Genomic DNA, 23,661 nt, shown 5'->3' on the forward strand with positions numbered 1-23,661 from the left:
GCTATTGCCCATACAGGACCTAATCAGAGACAGGTCCTTCCCTGTCACTACTACTTGGTTTGAGTGACAGGCGCCTGAACCAATAAATACACAATCACATCTACACCAGCATCAACTCCCAAAACAATGCCATTTCCCCATATCTGGGCTCGTTCCTGACACCTTTGGTCCATTCCTACCTTCTATGACTTACAACAGCCATAGTGACAATCCTATTGAAGTACACCCTGACTGAAACCCTTTGTCTGAAATGTTTCTTTGGTGCGTGTCACAGCTACAACCTCCCACAGGTAGGAGCAGAGGAGAGCCAGGGAAGTCTGAGAACACCCATAATCCTCCCAGCCCAGCTAGTGTCTCCAGCATGTCAGGTAGACCGCGGCTTTGTTACATTTCCTGATGTTCTACCCTAAGCTATACAACAATACACTTGGCTACGTGACTGGAACTTGAACACCACACAGAAAAGAGCCTCTCCCATGTCTTTATGTGTTTAGTTTTTCCCAGATGACAGCTTCAGATGCCCGGATTACTACCGGGCAGCACACAGACTTGTGGGCGATGGAGAAGACAGACCTGGCACTCCTGATCTCACGTCAGTTATTAACTTCACCTTGCTGGGATGGATAAGTGTTCAATAAACTTTGAGGAGGGCATCCCTGACACCTGAACCCCCCAACCCGTATCACACAATCTCAATTAAAGAAGGCCGACACATACGTTTGCCAAAATGAATGAACAAGACTCAGGGGACCCCAACTCTGAAATAACCACAGTGGTCCTTTTTTTGCCAATCCTAACTCTTTTGCACTGGGCGTTCTACAAAAGTGACCTCTTCCCTCTTTATTCACAGCTGCCAAGCCAAGAGGATGTAAGAGTCACCTTTAAAATCATCAGCTTCTAAGGAGCCGGACTAAATTCCGCACTGATCCTTCAGGCACTGGGGAAACAATCAGAACTAAGCTCTGATCCCCTCGAATTCGCTCTGCTGCAGAATTTTACTCCAAACCGCTTCTTGATTAGTGACTTGGCAATAAGCAAGGCCCCCCCAGCTGAGCGATCACGTGCTGACTGTACTATACAACAGCATGCTGGACTGGAAGGCTTGTATTGTCTTGCCTGTGCTGCAAGATGACAGCTGGACACACTGTGCTTCACTGAAGAGCCCAACCTTCTGAACTGAGCTAAAAATGCCACTAGGTCCAGTCAGAAACTGGGGACTACAGATGGCTGATCAAACCTGCAAGACCAGGTCTCCCCAAGCTCTCCTGTGCACAAAGTCAATCACCTGACTATCAGGGCCCGTTGATTGCCACACAGCGCTTCAAGATGGAATGGAGCTCCTAGGAGGACAAGGAGACACTTTGGTCCACGTTGCCCTCCAGGCCGCGTTACTGACGTTCCAGTGCCCACGACAGTCAGTCTGTAGTGTGACTCTGAGCCTGCCAGTCCTTCCTAAATGTACCTGAAGGCAGCAGTCAAATGCTGACATTACGTGTGACATTACTTGAAACTAGTAGTGTAGAGCTGTTTGCACTTGTCCTCTATGCATTTGTAATTCACAGCTAGCAGCGTACACACATCACGGCCTCATTTATGGTGCAGACTGGCAGGTGCTACACTTACTATACGTGACCTGGCAATTGGCTTTCCTCATCCCCCTGTTTCTGTGTTAAGCAGATCAGGAGGCCATACGACCCATCTAGCTTGTTGGGTAGTTCGTAACTGATTCAAGAATTTAATCCAGCCGTTTCTCGAATGAAGCCAGGGTATCGGCTTCAACCACATAGCTGCGTGGCTTAATCCATACTCCCACCACCTTTTGTGTAAAGAAGTGCAGTTTTAAAAGCACTTCCTCCTAATTTCCACCTGTGTCCTCGGGTGTGTTTACTGCCAATCTGAACTCGCCTGCTGGGTTGCCTTTGAGGATTCGGAATCGGGTCCCCTCCCAGTTTTCTCTTGGTGCAGCTGTCAGGCTGGGATGGCCCCTGAAGTCCTGGAATGTACCTGGTTGTTCTTCTCTGGCCTGATTGCAGGTGACCACATTTATACACACCACTGTTAGGGACAGCTCACTTTACACCAGGAACAACGTCCTAGTCCTCATCTTAACAGGAGGCCTGTCTCGTCATGCACGGTCACCCCCTCCCTACCGTTCCAGCTCAGAGCGTCTCCTTCGGCCTGCGGCACTCGAGAGGCCGGTATACCCGGAGTGGGAAACAGGAAGAGGCTGTGGGAGGATATTTGCACGCCGAATGAAAAATAAAGCTACGCACGGAATACGACCGGCAGCCGAGGGTCTCGCCCCTGCCCTCGCTCTCCCGCACAGACCCGCAGGCAGGAGGTCCCGGAACCCCGGGCAGAACTCCGAGATACCGCAGAGGTCGGATCCGCACCCGCGCTGTCACTGCGGCGTGGGTCTCAGCTTGACTCCCCCCCTTTTCGCTCTCTATCCTGCCCCCAGACAGCACCCAATCCCAGCCGTCGGCCGCAGGGGCGTACCCCCGTCCCCACGGGACGCCGCCAAAGCCTCAAGCCCACGCTGCCCTTCACAGGGGCGCGGAAGAGTTGCAGGTGCCAGTCAAGAAGACGGATCAGACTCCCGTTGCACAGCACTGTAATCCATGCCAGGTCTTACCAGCCACAGGCTCTGATGAAACAGAAAAGCAATCTACTTCATACAATTGCAGCTTCATGCATGCGAGTGGAAATGCCCTCTATTCAGGGGCACATCCTCGAAAAAGCCCCTGCCGGGTGTTAGTCTGTACAACTGTCCACAGCTGTTCAAACCTGGCATGGATCAAACTGCTGGGCAGCGGGAGGTACACTGCCATCCCCTCAAGGGGCAGACGCCTTCAGGGTATAGGGAACACAGTTTAAGGACTACGAAACAGGAATCAGGGACTACAGCACTGGGATTAGGTCAAAGGGCACAAGGATAAGGGAACAAGGGAATGCAGAAGGGCTCAAACTGAGACACAGCCATTCATAACTCAAATTTAAAAAAAAATCATACAACACTGGAGATGGAATTCTTCATCGAAGCATCAAAAATAAAAATTGTCTAGAACAGCAGAAGACCCCCCCCCTACCCAGAATCCCACAAAATACGCAGCCCTGCCCTCCCCTTACTAAGGTGCAGGATGTCACTGTAATAAAACCATGTGTTCAATTTAACTGAACAACATTAGTAAACAGACACCATTATCCACAAACAACAACAGCTCAGAGATTAAGGAAAGTAGACAGGTATATAAACAGATGCTCTCTCTCCTTCTTTCTCTGTCTCTCAGACTGAGTGCAAAGGTTTTACAAAGCATTTGTATCAGCTTTTCCCTCTCAGCCTCTCTTTTAATCATGTTGTCATTATTATCTATAACTAATATATTAATTATGAACAATCTGGTCCCCAAATTAACTGGATCATAAATAGCACTTCCTGCTCAGTCAGAAAGGCAATTTCTAATCTATAAACACTGCGGACATTTTTGCGATATGCATAGTATCTGAGAATTTGAACGGCCATTCATGGCGAGAGGGTTTTAGGCAGAGAGTTCCTTGCAATATAGCCAAGCCAAGTTAAAGAAGCATCGTTTTGCATTTCTGATACAATGTGCCATATCTTTTGCATATTATGATTGTTCAATTTGCATGCATTTCAAATGCTGGTATTTAGTCACTTTGGGCACCCCCTTGTCAAATGCACATTTAAAAAGCCCAGCCACATTAAAATGAGCACCCTCCCACTTCAAGACACAAGCCTCTGCACTCTGAGGGACACACATCAGCTTTTTAAATAACATTATTAATGGCTGATGCTCTCCTTCAGGCTCTGCACGATGCACGCGGACAAGCTTTAACAGGCACTGATGTGTATGTGCCTGCTCCACTTTGTGCTTGGTGTTGCATCGCACTTGCACTTGCTGCGGCTGCTATTTTAAGGCGGCAGGGGGCTGCTGGGTTCGTCCACAACAACGCGCGCTGGCTGAAGGGTCATGCTTTTTAAAACCTTTGCTGAAAGTAAGCAGCCTGTGTCTGTGTCGTTGGCTGTCGGTCAGAGAACTCCCCCATCGCCCCTGGCTATACACCGCTCTCCCCCGCGCCCCCCCCCTCGCCTGCCCGGGCCCCGCAGCGCCCAACCGAGGCGCACGGCCGCCCGCCGTACCCCGCGAAGGTGGGGCTGATGGGCAGGTACTGGAAGAAGCGGTGTCGGCGGAGGAAGTCCATCCCGAACGGCAGGTCGTAGGACCGCATGCCCTCCAGCTCGGCCGCGCTCTTGCCCGCGCCGCGCTTCAGGCGGCGGATGCCCCGCTCCTCCGGGGAGCCTGGGAGAGAGGGACACGCGGAGTCAGAGACTGAGACAGGACAGAGAGAGCCTGAGGAGCGGTGAGCCTGTCTCCCAGTGATGCTCCAGATGTTCATATGTAAACATCTTATGAGTGTGTCTTTATTGTAAATGTCCGTAGACTTGTGTTTTACGTTAACTGTACTTGTTATTTGCTTTGGCAACACTGATTTTATTCATTGGTCATGCCAATAAGTTGAGAAAACTGAACTGAACAGAGAGGGACAGGCCCGACAGGCTGAGAGGACAGGACAGGACATACAAGCACAGGCGGGCGACAGAGAGCTGGGCTCCGTTACCGGGTATAGTGTTGTCCAGAATAAACGCCACCGAGCCCCCTACAAACATGGCCGTCGTCAGCAGCACATTGAGCACCTGGTCTATCTCCACTATACCTGGGAAGGGGAGAAACAGAGTGAGGTTAAAGACTGAGCGTGAGTGCTAATGTGTGTTCATCTCCGTGACAGGGAATCGCATTTGCTCAGGGAATGGCGGTTGGACTCCTACTGCACAGCGGCAGCTTGATCCGTTCCAGGCTTTACTCAAAACCGCTCAAGACTAAAACAGACCTGGCTCCTCTACTGCAGCGCAACCTGTGCGCGCATCTGCCTGGGTCTTTCAAGACCTGAAACGGATCAGAACAGCAGAGCGCCGGGAGTCGCCCCCGTACTTCCACCACGGCCGTTCACACACACACACACACACCTGTGACCAGCGGGTTCTGTTTCAGGTAGCTGGGCAGCACCAGGCCAAAGAAGATGGAGAAGCCGAGCACGAAGAGGTTCCGGGAGGAGTTCAGATCAATGAACTGGAGGTTCGAGAGGCCCACAGCCGTGATCATTCCTGCACGCGGAAAAGGAGGGGTCACACACGGGCAGTCACGCAGAGACACAAGGACATGCACCTCAAAACCTCCTTCACTGCAGCCTTGAAGAAATTCTACAGCCGGAGCCGCAGCTTTGGGAAAATAAGCAAACGAGAGTTTTGCTGGAAAAACACTGTTAGAGTCCTTATTACTCCGAGGCAGGAGGAACATCAAACTGGGGAACATTCCAAGTGCTGGAGACAGTGTGGAAACCAATGTTGGTAATCACTGGCACTGTGGTACAATGCAGGGAGTGTCTGGTGTGGGGGGCGGAGCCCTGGATTAAGGGAGACGCATCGCCATGGAAACCACACCTGGCGTGAATAAGTGGTTTCCATGGCAACGTGTCTCCCTTAATCCAGGGCTCCGCCCCCCACACCCAACACTCCCTGCATTGTACCACTGCATCTATCTGGGAGTGCCCTAAAACAAGGCTTTTCTGGGATTATTTACATGGGGCCCTAGAGGACATATCTGAAAGGAATTTACCCTTTACATTTGAGGTTCTGGATTTTGGCAGGCTGGATTTTCACTTGAGTAGTACTGACAAACATCTTTGTGTGATTTTTATCTGCAGGTAAAAAGACTGTAACAAGAAAGTGGCTTCTCCTGGATTTACCAACATTATGGTAAATGTAAATGAAATTTACATTATGGAAAAATTAAATTTCACTTAAATTACAGATGAACAAATTTGTCAAATATGGGTCTAGGTGGATTAAGTACATTAAGCCTGAATTTGTTGAGATACAGAATAACAAACTGGAATTAAGAATGAAGTATATCTACATATTCTTTCCCCTCTTCATCAATCATAAAAAATGTATATCGCTCTTATTTCAAAAGTTAGAAGTGAAACAATTGTAAAATATTAAAGGAATAGATAAGAATAGACACATTTTCATGTGTGATGTATATTGGGACATTTGCATTATAAAAGGATGGTTGTGTAACATCATTGGAAGTTAAAATGGTTTTATCTGATCTCTAAAATACAAAAAGACATAATAAGGAAACGGGTCTCATGCCAGCAGGCTGGAGAGGAGGCAGACGGGGGGCAGATGTTCCTCACCGAAGAGTGTGCAGAAGAGCGCCCCCAGCACGGGGTCAGGCAGGGAGGCGAACAGCGCGCTGAACTTGCCCACCAGCCCCAGCAGCAGCATGAGGGCAGCGCCGTACTGGATGACTCTCCGGCTGCCCACCTGCGAGGGGGCAGACACCGTCAGCACAGGGGACTGGCCGAGAGGCTGGCAGGGAGGGGGGGGGACGGAGGGCGGGGGGCAGTACCTTGGTGATCCCCAGGACTCCGATGTTGGGGCTGGAGGAGGTCGAGCCGTTCCCGGTCCCAAACAGGCCGTCCAGCACGCAGGACACCCCCTCGATAAATATCCCCCTTAGAGACGGGACAGGGAGAGAGGGCTCAGTATGTCACCCGCCGCTGGATCCCCAGCCCACGATCGCCCCAGAGGGCAGTCAGGACTGTGGTCTGAGCAGGAACAGCTGTGGGGTCCCGGTGCTGGGACAGAGGGAGGAGAGCCCTGTGCCCATGGGTGCCCACTTCAATAATAATAATAATAAACTTTATTTTATATAGCGCCTTTAAAGGTGGCTTCTCAAAGCGCTTTACAGAATGACAACAACAATAAATAAAAAGCATACAACAATAAATAAGAAGAATACACAAGGTAAGACACAATTACAATATACAGAGGAGACCGTGGATGGTGGTACTAAGAAGAGCAGAGGGGTGAAGAATGGAACCAGTTAAGTAAAGGCTCTTCTGAAGAAGAGGGTTTTGAGTCTGGATTTGAAGGAGTTTAGAGAAGGTGACTCTCTGATATCCTTGGGCAAAGAGTTCCAGAGCTTGGGGGCATAACAGGAGAAGGCCCTGTCACCCATACAATGTAGACGGGCTTGGGGGACAGTAAGGAGAGCAGAAATAGAAGAGAGGAGGTTGCGAGGTGGGGAGCAGGGCGATAACAGTTCAGACAGGTACTGAGGTGCCAAGCCATGCAGAGCCTTATAGGTGAGCATGAGGATTTTAAAGTCTACACGGAATTTGACTGGAAGCCAGTGCAAGGACTCCAGGACAGGAGTAATGTGAACACTTGCACTAGACCTGGTCAGGATTCTGGCTGCTGAATTTTGGACATACTGCAGTTTGTTCAGAGTAGATTTAGATACCCCAGCGAGTAGAGCATTACGGTAGTCAATTCGAGAGAATACAAATGTGTTAATCAGCTTTTCAGCCACAGTTAATGATAGCATAGGGCGTAGTCTTGCGATATTTCTAAGGTGAAAAAAAGACGTTTTGACAGTATGCTGCACATGTGGGTCGAATGTTAAGCCAGAACATTCAACCCACAGCCTGAGTCTCAACCGCAGGAGAGACTCAGGCTGCAGCTCCACAAGAATGCAGGCTCAGCGCAGTAGCCATTTGTAACCTCCACAGCGCCCTGGTTATTTCCACCTTTGGTATTTCTGCCCAGGCATTATCTTTTGAGCAGATTTTGAAAGAAACGAGTCCAGTTCTTTAGAGGACCAGCTCGATCAACAGCCTCCACGCTTAGACCTGCGTGTAACCCTTCATTTCACGACCACCCTTATTCCTGCACCAGCTGCCCCCTGAACGTCAGGGCTCGCAGGTGCAGATCTGGGAAGAACGGCCTCCGTCCTCGGGCACGGATCGCATACTTTGGCTCGTTTGGCTCTCCCCCAGCACCGAGCTCTTCTTAATTAAAATCAGGATTTCAGACGGAGCGGCGGAACCCGTATAGGCACTCGCCCGAGTGTCGCCGAGCTCAGCGGCCCCGGGTTCGAGCCTCCCCTCCAGCCAGCTCCGATCCCGTGATGTGTTAAAGAGGAGAGTCTCGGGGGCGGCCACGGCGTGGGGGGCTCACCGGTTGATGGCGTGGATGGGGGGCGGGGGGGCGCAGGAGAGCCGGGCGCAGGCGTAGTAATCCCCGATGGACTCGATGATGCTGGCGACCACCGCGCTGAACATCCCGATCACTCCGGCCGCCGACACCGTGGGGTAGCCCCACTGGACTGGGGGGGCGAGACGCACACGGAGCGCAGGTTAGCGGCCTCCCAGCCCACCAAACACAGGGCGGGGGATTCGGGGCCAAACAGCCGGCTCCTGGCCAGATATCACCTCCCCCATCACCAGGCAGACTCCCGTTGCACAGCAGTGCGATCCATCCCGGGCTTTACCAGCTACCAGCTGTTGCTGATCAGACTGTAGTTCTCTGCTTATCTACTCAAAATTCATCACAGTGTAAAAATGACTATAACGACATGATTAGTAATTTAGTCATTAGAATGTGAAAACCTGGAATGGATCAAACAACTGTGGAGTGGGAGTCCAACTGACTTCAATAATACGCAGGCCTGCTTCCTTTCATTGCCTGATTGAGGGTCACACATAAAACACAGAAATAGGGTGCGAGTCTTTTTAAGTACCTGCTTAAAGGACAGCTGCTTGCTGAATCTGAGTGGAGGGTGTGGACTATTCCCTCTGTCCGTTAAACTGCTGTTTGTGGTTTCTGCTTTAAATGGTTTGAATCTTACAGCTCAAACTTCTTCACAGCACTTTCTGAGGCACTTTTTAATAGAGGGGTGGGCTTCAGCCTTTCAAACTGCTTTAACAAGGCTTCAGAGAACAAGTCAGTGTATGTTTTAAATGATGGTTAAACCAAATTCATGAAAAGGACTTTGGTTACATCTGGGGGCGACAGTGACGGTGAACAGGGTGGGCCGAGACTGGGTGTGGGGCAGTGGTGCAGCCTTTTCAGTGCCCGGACGATAGATGACGTGGGCTCGAGAAATGCACTGTCGGCCTCTTCGTTCGTGATCACACGAACAGAAGCCAGCACTCAACGTTTTTCTTTTTCGCTTTGTCGTTTCCACCTCTCCGATACTGGGGAGTCCAGAGACGCCCTGGGGGGCTGCAGTTCTTACTAGCACAGCGTGCCCTGGCAGACTGAGGCTGCAATGACCATTGGGTCACCACTAGAGGCCGCCAACAGCTGCAGCTGGCTCTACTGTAAGAAGTTACTGCTGGCAGGTCACTCAGGCTGGTTCATTCAAGGACTGTTTATTCTTCACTGGCTGTGATAAGGGTCACGCAGAAAAGTGTGTGCGCGCCAGCTGGCAGACAAGCAGAGTAAACAGTGGTGCTTAGCAGGCAGCCTAGAAAGCCTCTGTGATTTTTGTTTTTATTGTTGTGAAGTGTCTGTGCTTCAAGAACAGTCAAGTGAAGAATAAGCCAGGATCTTGGTATATGCAGTATATGTCTATAGGTGAGCTCTGACCATTTCAGTCAGTTAATTGGTTGAATTACACCAGGAATGTCCAACTGGTGTCCTTGGGAGCTCAGTTCAGTTTTGTATCACACAATTTCTAAATGATCTCTAAATCACGTCTTCCCTGTCCCTCACTCGGGCAGCCCAGGCCAGGACAGAAGGTCCCACTAACAGGGCAGAGCAGACGTCAGCTGTGGTGTCGAGCAGAACAGAGCAGAAGTGATCCACCCCCCCCAGGCCCAAAAGGATTGATCCTGTTTCTCCAGAGAGACACATGGGAATATCTACAAACCCTTCACAAGAAGCCTCAGGACAAGGCTTTTTTTAAAAGCACACATGATGCAATAATGTTTTTAGCAGTGTCTGAGCCTACGTGGTGCCCTGTGTTCATCATGCCAGGCAGCGCGTGGGTGAGACTGGCAATCCGGTGTAACTCACAGGGATATGGGATCTTGAACCAGGGAGCCACAGACAGGATGCCCTGTCTTGCATCGGTCCTGGCATAGAATCCGTACTGGTCCTTCTCCGGCGGGAAGACGTCCGTCACCGTGAAGATGAAACACAGCAGCCAGGACACCAGGATGGCCATGATTATCTGGAACACACAGACAGACACAGTCAGACAGGGCAGACCAAACAAGCAGGGCACAGTCAGACAGGGCAGACCAAACGAGCAGCGCACAGTCAGACAGGGCAGACCAAACGAGCAGCGCACAGTCAGACAGGGCAGACCAAACGAGCAGCGCACAGTCAGACAGGGCAGGGAGAGAGACAGACAGAACAAGCAGCAGACACAGACCGACAGGGCAGGTAAAGAGACACAGGCCGACAAAACGAGCAGCAGACACAGGCAGGGCAGGGAGAGAGAGACAGACAGACAGAATGAGCAGTAGACACAGGGCACACACAGTCAGACAGGTCAACAGGCACACACACTCAGACAGGTACACAGGTGGACAGCTGGACTCACTGGGAACATTTTGAAGAGCTGCAGGCGGTAGGCAGTCCAGCCCTTCTTGGACTTGTACACAGGGAAGGGCAGCTGGACATTGCGGGCATACTGGGAGAACAGCAGGACCAGGAATATCGTCCTGCAGAGAGAGAGAGAGAGAGAGAGAGAGAGAGAGAGAGAGAGAGAGAGAGATATTGAGAGGGACAGATACAAGAGAAGAATGGACAAACTGGGGGAAAAAAAAGAGAGCTGAGACAGGTGCAGAGAGAGAGAGAAGAATCCAGATCAGAGAGATGACAGAACCCAGGAGGGGGGAAAAGGAGAGGTTGTGAGACACTCAACTGGAAACGGACAGAAAGAGAGAGACGGGGAGGCAGACACTCACAGCATGGCGATGCCCCAGTGCTTGCCTGCCCTCTCCCCTGCCGCCTGGAAGCCGGACAGCCCGATGAGCGCCACCGTGGGCGTGATGGTCAAGGGTCCAATGAACTGCAGCAGCACCCCGGGCAGGCCCAGCAGCCCGATACACACCTCCACCAGAGAGGACACGATGATGGCGCCCTGGATCTGACAGAGCAAGAGACTGACTCTCACCTGACTGGACACAAGCACACCACTCTTGCACTTGGGGACAACCGCGCTACATAATGCTCTAACCTCGAGTAACAGGAATTTAAACCCGACACAGAGAGCTGAAGGATGTAACAGGGGAAGAGGCCAGAGACATTTCAAATCCCAGAATTCCCCATACTTGCCAGAAACGGAACAATTATCAATCCTGCCGGGAGAGAGGGAGGACTTGCGACAGCTGTGGGAGATCAGGGGGGACCTGATGCAAGTATTCAACGTCAACCTAGAGGACTTCTTCCACATCAACAGTGAAGCACCCAGCCATGGAAACTACAAGGACGTGCACTGACTGTACAGCCGAGAGGCTTGTGGGAGTGTGGAACAAGCTCCACTGTTGTGAAAGGCTGGCGCCGATGTAGAGAGACGCTATAAAGAGGAGAGCATTCTGGGCCGCCCAATGATGTTCTTCTGGTTGCGATCTCGCTCCCCTGCCCCCGCTGGGCAGGTTGAGCCTTTGCATGGCCAATAAAAGGACAGATGGGGTAGTTCTCTCTCCATCAGCCCTCTCCTCGTTCCTCCATCCATCCACCTCTCCTCTCTCTCTCTCCATCAGCCCTCTCCTCGTTCCTCCATCCATCCACCTCTCCTCTCTCTCTCCATCAGCCCTCTCCTCGTTCCTCCATCCATCCACCTCTCCTCTCTCTCTCCATCAGCCCTCTCCTCGTTCCTCCATCCATCCACCTCTCCTCTCTCTCTCCATCAGCCCTCTCCTCGTTCCTCCATCCATCCACCTCTCCTCTCTCTCCACCAGCCCTCTCCTCGTTCCTCCATCCATCCACCTCTCTTCTCTCTTCATCAGCCCTCTCCTCGTTCCTCCATCCATCTCTCCTCTCCTCTCTCTCTCCATCAGACCTCTCCTCATTGTGCCATCCATCTCACCAAGAGCTCTTGTGCCACTCTCTTTAAATCTCTCCTCCCTCGCTCCTCTCCATACCTCGCTCCGGCGCCCTGTCAGTCCCCTCCCTGTCTGGGTGTCTTACCTCCCTGATCCTGGGGTGCCAGATGTGCTCTGTGTGGAGCAGCTCTGTGCTGTTCAGCACAGGGACCTCTGTAAAGACAGGGGGGCAGAGAGAAACCGGTCAGAAAACACACTCTGTAAAAGTATCGGGAGACTACTTTACCAGCAGCCCGGGCGCATGTGTGGGCTCCCAGGAAACCGCTCCCTCCATCTCCCAAAACCCCAGCTATTAAACCCCGAACCGGGGGCACGGGAAGGACCCCTGGGTCTGGATCCAGTTGCCCGCTTGCTGCGGCTCCCAGAAGCATTATGGGATTTTCCCCAAAAACAGCTGGACGGGATTTCGACAGTCATTCACATAGAAATAATCCCCCAGTCTAGACGGGAGCCCACGCCGAGCCCGGATTTCATCACCGGCTCAGAGGCCTTTACCTGTGGTGTTGCATTTCCATTTCTCCAGAGACAGGATAGCTCGAGCGGGAGCCAGGAACGCAAACGCGCTGGCCTGGAAGAGGGGCAGCCTGGGGAGAGAGCGGGAGACGGGATGAACAAGACGCAGGGAGCAAAAGACGACGCTACAGAAGCTCATTTCACAAAGACCATCTCCTGAAGCCCTGTTCACCTGGGGCGAGACACGGGCAGTTTCTGTCCGAAACGCAGGAGGTTCCAAACGAGAGGAGACGCCTCTAGAAAAAAAGTCAGGGTATCACATTCCACAACACGGCTGGGTAGCCTGTTCCACACTTCCACAACGCTTTGCGTAAAGAAGTGCCCCCCCCATTCTCATTTTGAAACGGAGTTCTAAGTAGTTTCGACATGTGTCACCTGGTTGATCAGGCTTTCAGTGCATTTGAGGATTTAGAATACTTGGATCAGAACCTCTCGTAGTGTTCTCTGTTCAAGACTTGAGAGATTCAGTTCTCTTAGCCTGCCAGTGCGGGACGTTCCAGACTCGCACACGAAGCAGCCCCAGTCTCCGGTGAATCAGTCCCCCCAGAATTAGGACGTCTGGTTCTCAGCTCTCGTGAATGACCACGTAACACTCCTGAAATCTCAGCTCGTTAATTGAACCCAGCTCGTTAATTAAACTGTCGGGGGAGCGTCCCCCCCGATTCTGAAACAAGTTCAGGTGGCTCTTGAACAGAATGGCTGATCATCTCCCCTGATCTGAAACTGGGTGCAACAGTCTCTGAATTCTCCACAGTTCCCAATCCTGTTTGATCACATTTGCCTTCCCCCAGGAACGAAATTCTTTCTGCTGTGCGCTTGCCGTTACTCCTGCCTTTGGGGTAATATTGCCAAGCCCTCCCGTGTTGAGCAAGGGATCTGCTGACATGTGGTACGTCAGGACACGACAGGGGTTCCTGGGTTCAGTGGCCTGACTCTCAGCTGTTCAAATAGACAGGGCCAACAGCGGCTCATCCTGCTGCGAGAGTGTCGCTCTCACCAGGACAGGCCAGACAGGGACCGCCATGTCGTCTAAACTCCCCATCCTGAGAGGGGGAGTCTCAAGGAAACAGCATCTCCAGGATCTTTCCAGGAGCCCACAGGGTTGTAGTACAGTGCACGACAGAAGCGCTGCTCTAGTCCTCCAGCACGGCGCTGTGGGACCTGCAGTGAGCCAAAAGACAAACGGCTCTGATGGGCGGGGGGGTGCGTTTCTGTCTACAGGTCCTCGTGTCTCCCCATGCAGTGAAGACGTCGCTCCCCTCAGCCACGATGCGCAGAAACACCTGGCATCTCCCCGGCCGGTCTGGCATAAAACGAAACTGAAAATCAAACCACCAGGGGGCGCTGCTATTACCACTCATTGTCCTCGACAGGCCCCGTGCTTTAAAAGCACCCTGTGCAGCCGAACCTCGGACACAAACCCCGCAGCGCTCGCTCACAGTGGCACCCAATCAAGTTCGGCTCCATCTTTATTATGAAGACCAACACCCTTCACAGGTCTAAAACCAGGGCTGTTTTGCAATAGCTTTTACAAAACGTGGTTTGACCTTTCCCTGCGATGATTTTGCACATTCTTTACGGGTGGCAGTCAGGATCTAAGGAGTGCACTTGAGCGGCTTTAGAAAAAGAAGCAGAAGGGAAAAACCTACAAAAAGTGACTCACTGCAGCCTTATGTACACACTCTTTGTAAACAGACGTCGGCCAAAAATGGAGGGAAAGTTCAGCAAAACTTTGACGAGGGAAGGCTGTTGTGGTGTGGCTGACCAACGAGGCTCTTAATCCTAAATGAGCTTTCTACCTCTTGGAGCGGACGTTGGACTTCTCTTTTGTGTCTGTTCCCAGGTGTAAATGTCTGCGATGGAACAAACTCCACCCGCTAAGACGTTTGTAGTTGTGGGGTTTGTCCCATTCAGCTTTTACAGGGGGTGGTTTGCCAACAGGAGTAGTTATGCCCTCTCTTCACTGAGGCAGTATGTTACACAAAGAGTTGTGGGAGTGTGGAACAAGCTGCCCAGACATGCTGTTGAAGCTCCTAAATGCTGCAGGTAGGGAAGAATTGGCCGAGTGTCTTAGATGAAGCAGCTAAAGGCAAACAGACAGTCTGCAGGACCTCTTCTCAGCTGGGAACCTTCTTATGTCTCTGCTTCTACCTGTTCGGCAGTCACCCTTACTGCATGCACACCACTGTGCATAACAGTGATAGCAGCCCCCCTGTGTGTGCTGCCACTATCCATGGGATTCTTTGTCCCAGGGTCTCGTCTGTGTACCAGATACACTGTAGAAACGGGCACAAGACAGTTAACAGTTGATGCGCTGGCTGACCTGACCGACAGTGTGGCAGCTTGAGTCACCTACTGACTGACACGGCTTGAGGAACAGCTTGACGTGACTGACACCCCGGCTGACACGGCCTGAGGTACAGCTTGGCGTGACTGACACCCCGGCTGACACGGCCTGAGGTACAGCTTGGCGTGACTGACACCCCGGCCTACACGGCCTGAGGAACAGCTTGGCTTGACTGACACCCCGGCTGACACGGCCTGAGGAACAGCTTGGCGTGACTGACACGGCCTGAGGAACAGCTTGGCGTGACCGACACCCCGGCTGACACGGCCTGAGGAACAGCTTGGCGTGACTGACACGGCCTGAGGAACAGCTTGGCGTGACTGACACCCTGGCTGACACAGCTTGATTGTCTGCCACTCTGGCTGACTGATGTTTTGAGCTGCAGGGCACCGATTTTGATTCCCTCTGAAGAACAGGTTAAGCCACTGTAAGCCTGAATAGCTATTAACTTGACAAAAACACACTCCCACTGCTAAATAGCAGGCAGCTATTCACCCGAGAAATCAAACTCCCACTGACACTGCAGAGGAAGGGAGCGACGCCTGAACAAGTCTTTAAAAATATCTCCCTGAGCATTCAGACCCTGTCAACCCCACACATTCCTTCAAAACCAAAAGAGAAACACAAACCAGAAACCACATGTGGAAACTACGTGGAAGAACACTTAAAACCGAGAACAGGAGGCACATCTTTATGCAAAGAGTTGCGGAAGGGTGGAACATGCTATCCAGCCATATGTTGTCTTCTCTCAAGAAGCAGCTGGTTGAAAACCTCTGATGAGCTGCCAACTACTAAACGAGCTAGAGGAGCTGCATGAGCTCCTCTCGTGTGAAACCTCTCTCGTGTTATCCAGAGAGAGGGAAGCAGGGCGGGCACGGCGCTGTTCATGAGCAGGGCTCTTACCGGCAGCCCAGCGTGGTCTGCAGCAGGGTAGTGATGCCCACGCAGAAGAAGATGGTGCCAATCAGCTGGCTGGTGGCCCACTGGTCAAACCCCACACACATGGCGTCGGCCAGCAGGAAGGGCACAGCGATGGTCCCACTGAAACAGGTCAGGTAGTGCTGGGGAGAGAGGAGGGGCATGTCCAGCTCATGGTACTTTCATTTAGCGAGTGGTAATTAATTGGCTTAGGAAAATGACTATATACTGTGTAGGACCAGTCTGCTGTCTACTGGGACTGTATCTGCACCTGGCATGTCAATAGGAGTTTTTGTTCTAGTTATCTGAGCTTTGTTAAGACAGCAGGACACAGAGTGAAAGGTGAACGAGGGGTCAGCAAGAGGTCACACCTGCAGTCCCAGGAAGAGACAGAGGTACCAAGGAGGTGTGTCCTCAATGGTGTAAATCATGTCCATCCGCTGGGCCTCCATGCTGTCCCTGCTGTCCAGCGTCTCTGAGAGTGAGCTCTAGAAGAGAGAGCAAAGACACTGTCAATACTGCCCACACGCTGTCCACACTGTCCCTGCTGTCCAGCGTCTCCGAGAGGGAGCTCTACAAGAGAGAGCAGAGACACTGTCGATACTGCCCACACACTGTCCACACTGTCCCTGCTGTCCAGCGTCTCCGAGAGGGAGCTCTACAAGAGAGAGCAGAGACACTGTCGATACTGCCCACACACTGTCCCTGCTGTCCAGCGTCTCAGAGACCGAGGGATGCAGAGCTTGGACAGAGAGAAGAAACACACAGAGACCTTGCTAGATCATCACGAGCTAAAACAACACTTTGTCAACACAAGGCTGTTGGAGTGCTCGTTCTTGAGCTGTGTCAAGGTCGCAGTGCAGAGACTGTCAGTGTGGAAAGAAATTGTGGGGCCTACAAAACACCCTTGTCACCCTGCACCCACTAAAGTTTAAATTTAAAACATCTGTATCTGTTCGGTGTGCTTACATTACAATTAGCATGTCTACCCAAGCAATTACATAGTCCTGCTGATAAAGTAACTTCTGGATCTGAATTTGACAGAGAAACCAGAGAGGAAGACAGGATCTGAGAGAGAAGGAGGGAGAGAGAGGCTTTTTTTTAACTTAACAATAATTAACAGTTCCTCTGTTACTTACTGTTATTTAGAAATTAGCATTCAGTATTTAGTATTAGACAGCTTGTGCTTTCAGCACAGTAGTCAGATACTGTCAGGGTCTTTTTTACTTTCGGACTAGTTTCAGTTAGACTGTTATCGGTGCTTTGCCTACACGTCAGCATAGCAATTATCCCATTACTGGCAGGAATAACTTGAATATTAGCTACAAATTGCACCAGGTGTGTGACCTGCGTATGAAGCTGTGTACGGGCAGGATTTCATCAGCCATCTTTAAAAAGAACAGGCAATTTAGGAATTCAGCACACGGACAAAACACATCAACAACAAAACGTCCTGAGCAACATCTGGCACAAATTCAATCTTCAAAGCACTGGAGTTTGCGCACTGCCAGATGGGGGAACTAGCCAGCACTACCTCCATGGAGAGTGAATCATAAATGGCTCTACACTACACAAGCTCCACAAGACCAAAGAATGTACTCTTTGGTCTGGAACAGAGAAGACTAGGAGGTGCCCCGATCCAAACATTCAAAATCCTCAAAGGCACTAACAAGGTCAATCAAGTAGACTTCTTTTGAATCTACACTGAAACACCAACCAGAGGACTATATATAAACCGAGAACAGGAGGCATTTCTTCATGCAAAGGGAATTAAGAGTGTGGAACAAGTTACCTAGTTTGCTGTTGAAACCATTACCCTAGATTATTTCACGAAACAGAATTTGCTTATTAGCTATTAAAAAACACAATTGATAAGATGATCTGATTGGTGACCCTTTGTTTTTAACTTTTATGTTCTTAAGTGCATACTCTTTGAAGGAGTGGATTACATCATTTTGGCACTACACAAGTTCAAACACCACAAGGCCGTTCATACATTTATACACATAGCGCTCTGCTTGTAATCTGTATTTCTGATTAAAACACAGACGATGGCCTGAATTCCCCGACTCTCAAGTCACACGTGTCATCAGTTCATCAACACAATGCCCAAACCATTCAATCAATATTCAGAATCCATATAATTTATATTTCTAAAAACATACATGCATAAACAGAATGGCAAGTGTTTTATTTACGGATTTATTTTTGCAGATATAGCTTTAAATCTGTAAATTTGTGTGCCGTCAGGATGACTGCACAAACTTTTACAGAATAACTCCCATATAATTAACTGGCTCTGGCGTGAATCCAGCTCATTCAACTGAACTATCGGGAGCTAAAGGTGGTCATTGTTAATCTGCGCACCTGCGGCAATTAACCGACAGTGAAACGAGACTAAAACGTCATTCCCTCTTCCTGTGCCAAAGACCGGGCCTCGTCACATGCGCGGAATAACCGCTGGAGAGTCACGAGTAAGCGTGAGTCAGCGGTTTTCCCCAGTTCAGGCCCTCGTGCTCCTGTTGTTGACGCCATCTCTGCTGAGTCACCCCACCCATGTGAAAGAGAGCCAGAACAGAGGCTGGCCTGAAGGGGAACGGAGACAGAAAAGTGAATGAAAGAAACGGAAGAGGAAGAGGGAAGTGGGAAGACTGTGGCGAGAGGGAGGGAACTAGGACGTGTATTCTCTCTCTCTCTCTCCTGTCATTCCTCCTCAGTTCTGTGGGCCAACAGCTCGAATTACACACCTGTCAAGAATCACACACACACACAAAAATAAATCCGTAAATAAAACACTTGCCATTCTGTTTATGCATGTATGTTTTTAGAAATATAAGTTATATGGATTCTGAATATTGATTGAATGGTTTGGGCGTTGTGTTGATGGACTGATGACACGTGTGACTTGAGAGTCAGGGAATTCAGGCCATCGTCTGTGTTTTAATCAGACCAGGGCTGGAGATCCCGAACGTGGGCTGTAGATCCAGGGGTGTACACCCGGACACAGACATCGGCTGACCAGAGTGCTCCGGAGCCTCGGGTGATGTCTATATCCAATTTCAAGGCTCCACACAGCACTATGTTTCCCTGATACTGGTAGTCAGCCAACAGCCTGAGCAGAGTTCCCAGAGCTGCCCCTCTCCCTCCTATCCAACACTAATCCAGTAGGAAGGCTTCAGATTGGCCAGTTAAACAAATGAGCTCAGTCAGGTAACCGAGAGCCCGGGTGGAAATAAAACCAGAAACCTTCTTGCTCCCCTTCCTTAAACACTCCAGTTTATCAACACAATACAGCACGCAACTACACAGGAAATGCTGATTGAGGGTGCTGAAAATAATCAGTCCTCATACTGTAAGTAACACATTTGTATGTGTTTTACTGAACTGCCATATCATTGCTGGCATTTTGCCAATAGAGGACAGAAGGAAAGAGTCCTCTGTCGATCAGCTGCAACTTTCCCTTGCTCTGTATTTCCTCCTTAGGGTCCTCAGCAGGTGCAAGGTGTGCTATACTGCTATACTGGGGGGGGCTACAGGTAGACAGGCAGGGGGACTGTTAATACAGATGCAGGCTGCCAGTGCTTAGGAGTTTTACTTCCTCTGCCAACACTTAAGGAACCTGGGCATGCCCATGATGCCAAGCTGAATGAGACAGGAAGACAGAGAGAGATGGAGGTAAGACGGGCACACCCAGCTGGGCGGCGGGCGTGAGTTACCTTCTCGGCCGTGCCCCCCTCCCTGGTGTAGATGGCCATGAGCTCGGTGTCCTCGGTGTCCTGGTCCCCCGCAGACTGGGCCACGCCATTCACCACCACCTGCGGCGAGACACAGCGCCCGTCAGCCACTCGGACAGCCGGCTGGGCGGGCAGGGCGCTTCCCAGGGCACCCCTGGGAGACCCCCGGCTGCGACGCTCGCCCAGGGCTCCACAGATCACCAGCTGACGGTCACGGGGATTCCCCCAGCGGCGGCATGAATTCCCCCGCACCACTGCGGTGGAGCGGGGCGCCGGTGCGTGGAAACACACCGTCTCTGTTCCGCTCTCTCTTTCGCACGCACACGCATCACAAGCGCTCGGCTCAGCGCAGGTCTGAGGCGGAGATGAAGGAGGACTCCACCGGTGCAGCCTAACAACCTCGCACTTTCTTCCCAACGACACCTGGATCACTGCAAAGGAGCTCTTGCTCCCTGTCTCGTGTGCGTGTGTGCGCGTGTGTGAAGGCACAAGCGTGTGAGCGTGCACAGATGCACAAGAGAAGTGGGCACAGGCCGAGGTCAGACTGACACAGCGCAGCGCAGTGGGTACTGCCCAGTCTACCTACAGCAGGGGTCTAGAATGTATCCCCATGGGTCTGAGCATTCATTCACTCAGTGTAACCCCTGATGCCACTATCGTCTTGGGTCAGGAGGCTGGACAAGCGACTGGCTGTAATCTGCTCGTGTCCACCAGGGGGCGCACAAGTGCTGGGGGGGGGGGGCTGCTGTCTGCACCTCAGGAAGCACACGGTCGGCTCTCCAGCTCAGTTGACAACAATCAAGGTTTATTTTCTGCCTCACAGCTGGTGTAACAGGAAGGGGAACCCAGAAAAAGCACGGGGTGGAAAGGGGAAGGGAAAGAGATGAGCGCGCAGCAGGAAGGGGTGGGAGGTCCTCTTTTCATGTTTCGTGGAACAGGGAAACAGCGGGGCTGGAGAATTCTCTGAAGCAGCGCGGCCGCGGCCCGTGATCTGTGGTCAGTCCGCCTGCTGCCCAGCGTCTGCTCTCTGGCGAACTCCCTGTGCCCAAGCGGGACGCTGACCACTCCTTCGCCTCAACAGCTTGGTCAGCCGTGCAGCGAGGTGGGGGGCGAGCATGGGGGGGGGGGGGGGCGAGGCTCTTCATCCCAGACATGGGTGGCCTGTAGTCTGCCCTCTGTGGCCCTAGTGCCGAGCGAGAGAGAGACAAACAACAGTTCCTAATCCACCCAGTTCCTCCTCTTACTCTCTCCTTTCCTTCCAGTCTCCCTCTCTGCTGTGCCACCTCTCCCTCATCTTCAGCCTCCCTCTCCCCTCTCCGGGCTCCTGTCCACGCCCAGCATCCCATCGTCTACATTATCGAAGAGCATCCTGCTAGACAGGGAGAGCCGCAAGCTGGATGATCAGCCGGCAGTCAACCCTGAAACGGAGTCTGAGTGTGTCCCAGGGATGATGGGGCCTAGCCATGTTTTTACTACTTTGTGACACCATGCCGCGATAAGCGTTGCTCTGCACCGCCGCCAAAAGTGAGGAGGGATTTGGGCCGTTATCCAACTCCGTTCTGTCCGGCGGCTGGTGAGTCAGACTGCGGGACGTGGCAAAGAGGAGTGTGGAAAAAAAAACTCAAGACAGGTCCCCGCCTCTCCCCCTCCCCCGACCAGTGTGCCACACTCTCCATCTCGCTCGCTGGCTCGCAAGTAATGACGCAGATGGTAACAATAGTGATAATTACAAAGTGGGGCAGCCACACTGACATCCACAATCACTGAGCCTTCATCCCCTCCGAGCAGGTGTGTGTGAGTCACACACTGAGAGCTGAAGGAGGCACGGATACGAGAGAGGAGACAGGGACAGAGGGAGAGAGGAGGCCAGAGAGCAGAGAGGAGGATAGCATAACATCACCTTATTAGCCCTATACAATTTCTTGCATTAGGAATTTGTCTTTTCGCATACCCCAGCTTGCTCTCCATGAGACACACAGACAGGGAGAGAAGCTGGGGGTCAGAGCCCAGGGTATTGTACAGCGCCCCTGGTGCAGTTGGGGTTCAGGGCCTTGCTCAGGGGCCCGACGGAGTAGGATTCCTCTGCCGGCTGCGGGATTTGAACCGGCAACCTTCCAGCCACAGGCGCAGATCCTTAGCCACAGAGCCAGAGGAGAAAGAGAGAGGGAAGAGGAGATGGATAGAGGGAGAGAGGAGGGAAGGACAGAGAGAAGGGAGGGAGGGAGAAAGGACAGAGACAGGAGAGAGAAGAAGGATAGAGGGAGAGAGAGGAGATGGACAGAAAGAGAAGACAGAAGATGAATAGAAGAAGAGAGAAAGGACAGGGATGGGAGATGGATAGAGGGAGAGTGGAAACGGGGATGGGGAAAAGAGGGGGAGAGCCCTGGAGGGGGTGGGTATGATACAGGCTGAGTGGTACAGATCCCAGGTCTGCACAAAAATGTGAAAAACAGAGCAGGTTTAAAAATAAGCAGCAGTAACAGAGTGGAACAGGAAGGAGTCACGCAGGCCTTCGTGGCTCACCGAGAAAGATTACAGCAGAAACAGCCCTGCCAGCCTGGCATCGAGAGAGCAGGCGGCAGCACACACACACACAGCGCAGGACAGAGGCCGAGGGGGGGAGCAGTCCTGCAGACAGGCTACAAACAGCCTAGACCAGTACCAGAGCAAGGGCCAGTCAGGAAATTCAGACGTTCCTGAAACCCCTTCCCGCGCACGCTACCGGACCAGGACGACTCAAAACGCACATCTGGGGAATCAGCCTAGAAACCAAAATCACACAGGATGAAATAAAAAAAACAAAAACAGAAGAAGGAAGTTTTGATACAGACTGCCAGAACTATGAAACCAAAAACACAGATGACCACACAACACAGATCTGCCCCTCAGATACTGCGAGACGGTAACACTACAAACACAACCTGAAGAAGAAACGCAGCAAACGGACAACTCACAGAAATCAAGGAATCAATAATCCACAACTGCTCCCGGGGATAGTGGAATCATTTAAATTGAGTTAAATTTAAGTCCATTTAAATTAAATCAATAAATCAAAATCCAAGAATAGAACAGACTGGAGAAAAGCCTTTGGAAAATCTTTACCTGACGTCCCCAAATGCAGAAGGATTAGACCAGAACACCACGTACGGGAAAGACTCAAAACTCCGGAATTGGCTATTTAAGACCCCTGATGTTCCCAAAATCTCAGAGCAGGAGCTACCAGACAAATCCCAGGCCCACACGCTATGACAGCACCGATGGAGACGACAACGTGATGCCGAGACGCAACTGCCCGGCGCCGCAACAGGCCCTGCTCTTGCTCTCCGACCTCGCGCGCCCGATCGCCCGCGCACACACCTGACTTCCCGCCGGTATGGGATGGCAAGGGCGAAATGCACTCGCACAACCCCGCTGCCACCCCCGGTAACTCCCTGCCCTGCCCTCACACTTCCTGCTGCCCTGCGCGATTCCAGAAAGCTGCCTGACCTGTTCCCCGTCACCCGTGGCCCTGTTGGCGCCCGCAGTAACTGAGGTGCTGGGCGGTACCCGATAAGAGCTGCTCATCAACCACGCTGCAGGAATTCCTGCAACGTCGGGATGTTTCACAAACGAGACAATACGGAATATTTGGTTGCTAGAGGCGCACTGATCCGAGGATCTCATCCTGCCTTTTTCCCCAACGGTTCGTAACGAAACCCGTTTCAACAGGATGGCTGGGTAGCTTGTTATCGGTACCCCCAACTCTTTGTGTAAGAACACGCCTTAATATCCGCCTGTGCCCCAAGACCCGAACCTTACTGCTGAGGAAACCCCGACAGAGTTAACTGGGTTAGATGAAAGCGCCCTCTCTCACAATCTCAGCGCCGCCTCTGTCTGAAGGCCAGAACGTGCCTCCCAGAATGCACTTCCCCGTCAAGTGCGTGCAGACCTGCGAGTGCTGCCCGTGTTGTGTCTAAGCCTGCCGCGGCCGTAGCTATAGCGATTGTCGCTGTGACTCTTTTATTCTCTTCCCGAAGCAGCTCCTTCACAGGGGCGTCCCCCCCGCCTGGGGCCAGTGAGGACGTGACGGCACATGCTGGCGCGATGCCACCAGGAGGCTCGTCCCTTGCTTGGGCTGCGCGGGACGGCTCAGTGGCAGGACCTCGGATCCGGGGTCTGGAC

General features: G+C 51.9%; 1 protein-coding gene across 4 annotated transcripts in view; it reads right to left on the minus strand.

Annotated features, from left to right (window-relative positions):
- Window positions 1-23,661, minus strand: part of slc23a2 (solute carrier family 23 member 2) — a 49,694-nt gene that overhangs the window by 4,228 nt on the left and 21,805 nt on the right. For 3 of the 4 annotated variants that reach the window (XM_088907798.1, XM_088907815.1, XM_088907806.1), the window contains exons 4-17: window positions 19,483-19,581; window positions 16,138-16,254; window positions 15,752-15,909; window positions 12,484-12,572; window positions 12,074-12,141; window positions 10,849-11,030; window positions 10,482-10,602; window positions 9,950-10,106; window positions 8,108-8,255; window positions 6,495-6,600; window positions 6,280-6,409; window positions 5,048-5,185; window positions 4,642-4,737; window positions 4,163-4,322 (exon numbers count right to left, since the gene is read on the minus strand). In XM_088907798.1, the coding sequence (XP_088763924.1) occupies window positions 4,163-4,322; window positions 4,642-4,737; window positions 5,048-5,185; window positions 6,280-6,409; window positions 6,495-6,600; window positions 8,108-8,255; window positions 9,950-10,106; window positions 10,482-10,602; window positions 10,849-11,030; window positions 12,074-12,141; window positions 12,484-12,572; window positions 15,752-15,909; window positions 16,138-16,254; window positions 19,483-19,581 (1,769 nt within the window). Of the gene's footprint in view, window positions 1-4,162; window positions 4,323-4,641; window positions 4,738-5,047; window positions 5,186-6,279; window positions 6,410-6,494; window positions 6,601-8,107; window positions 8,256-9,949; window positions 10,107-10,481; window positions 10,603-10,848; window positions 11,031-12,073; window positions 12,142-12,483; window positions 12,573-15,751; window positions 15,910-16,137; window positions 16,255-19,482; window positions 19,582-23,661 lie in introns of those variants that run through there. The other variant, XM_088907823.1, reaches the window with a different exon arrangement.

This window comes from Atractosteus spatula, chromosome 2 (genome assembly GCF_055471065.1).
Source record: "Atractosteus spatula isolate fAtrSpa1 chromosome 2, fAtrSpa1.hap1, whole genome shotgun sequence".
NCBI lineage: Eukaryota > Metazoa > Chordata > Actinopteri > Semionotiformes > Lepisosteidae > Atractosteus > Atractosteus spatula.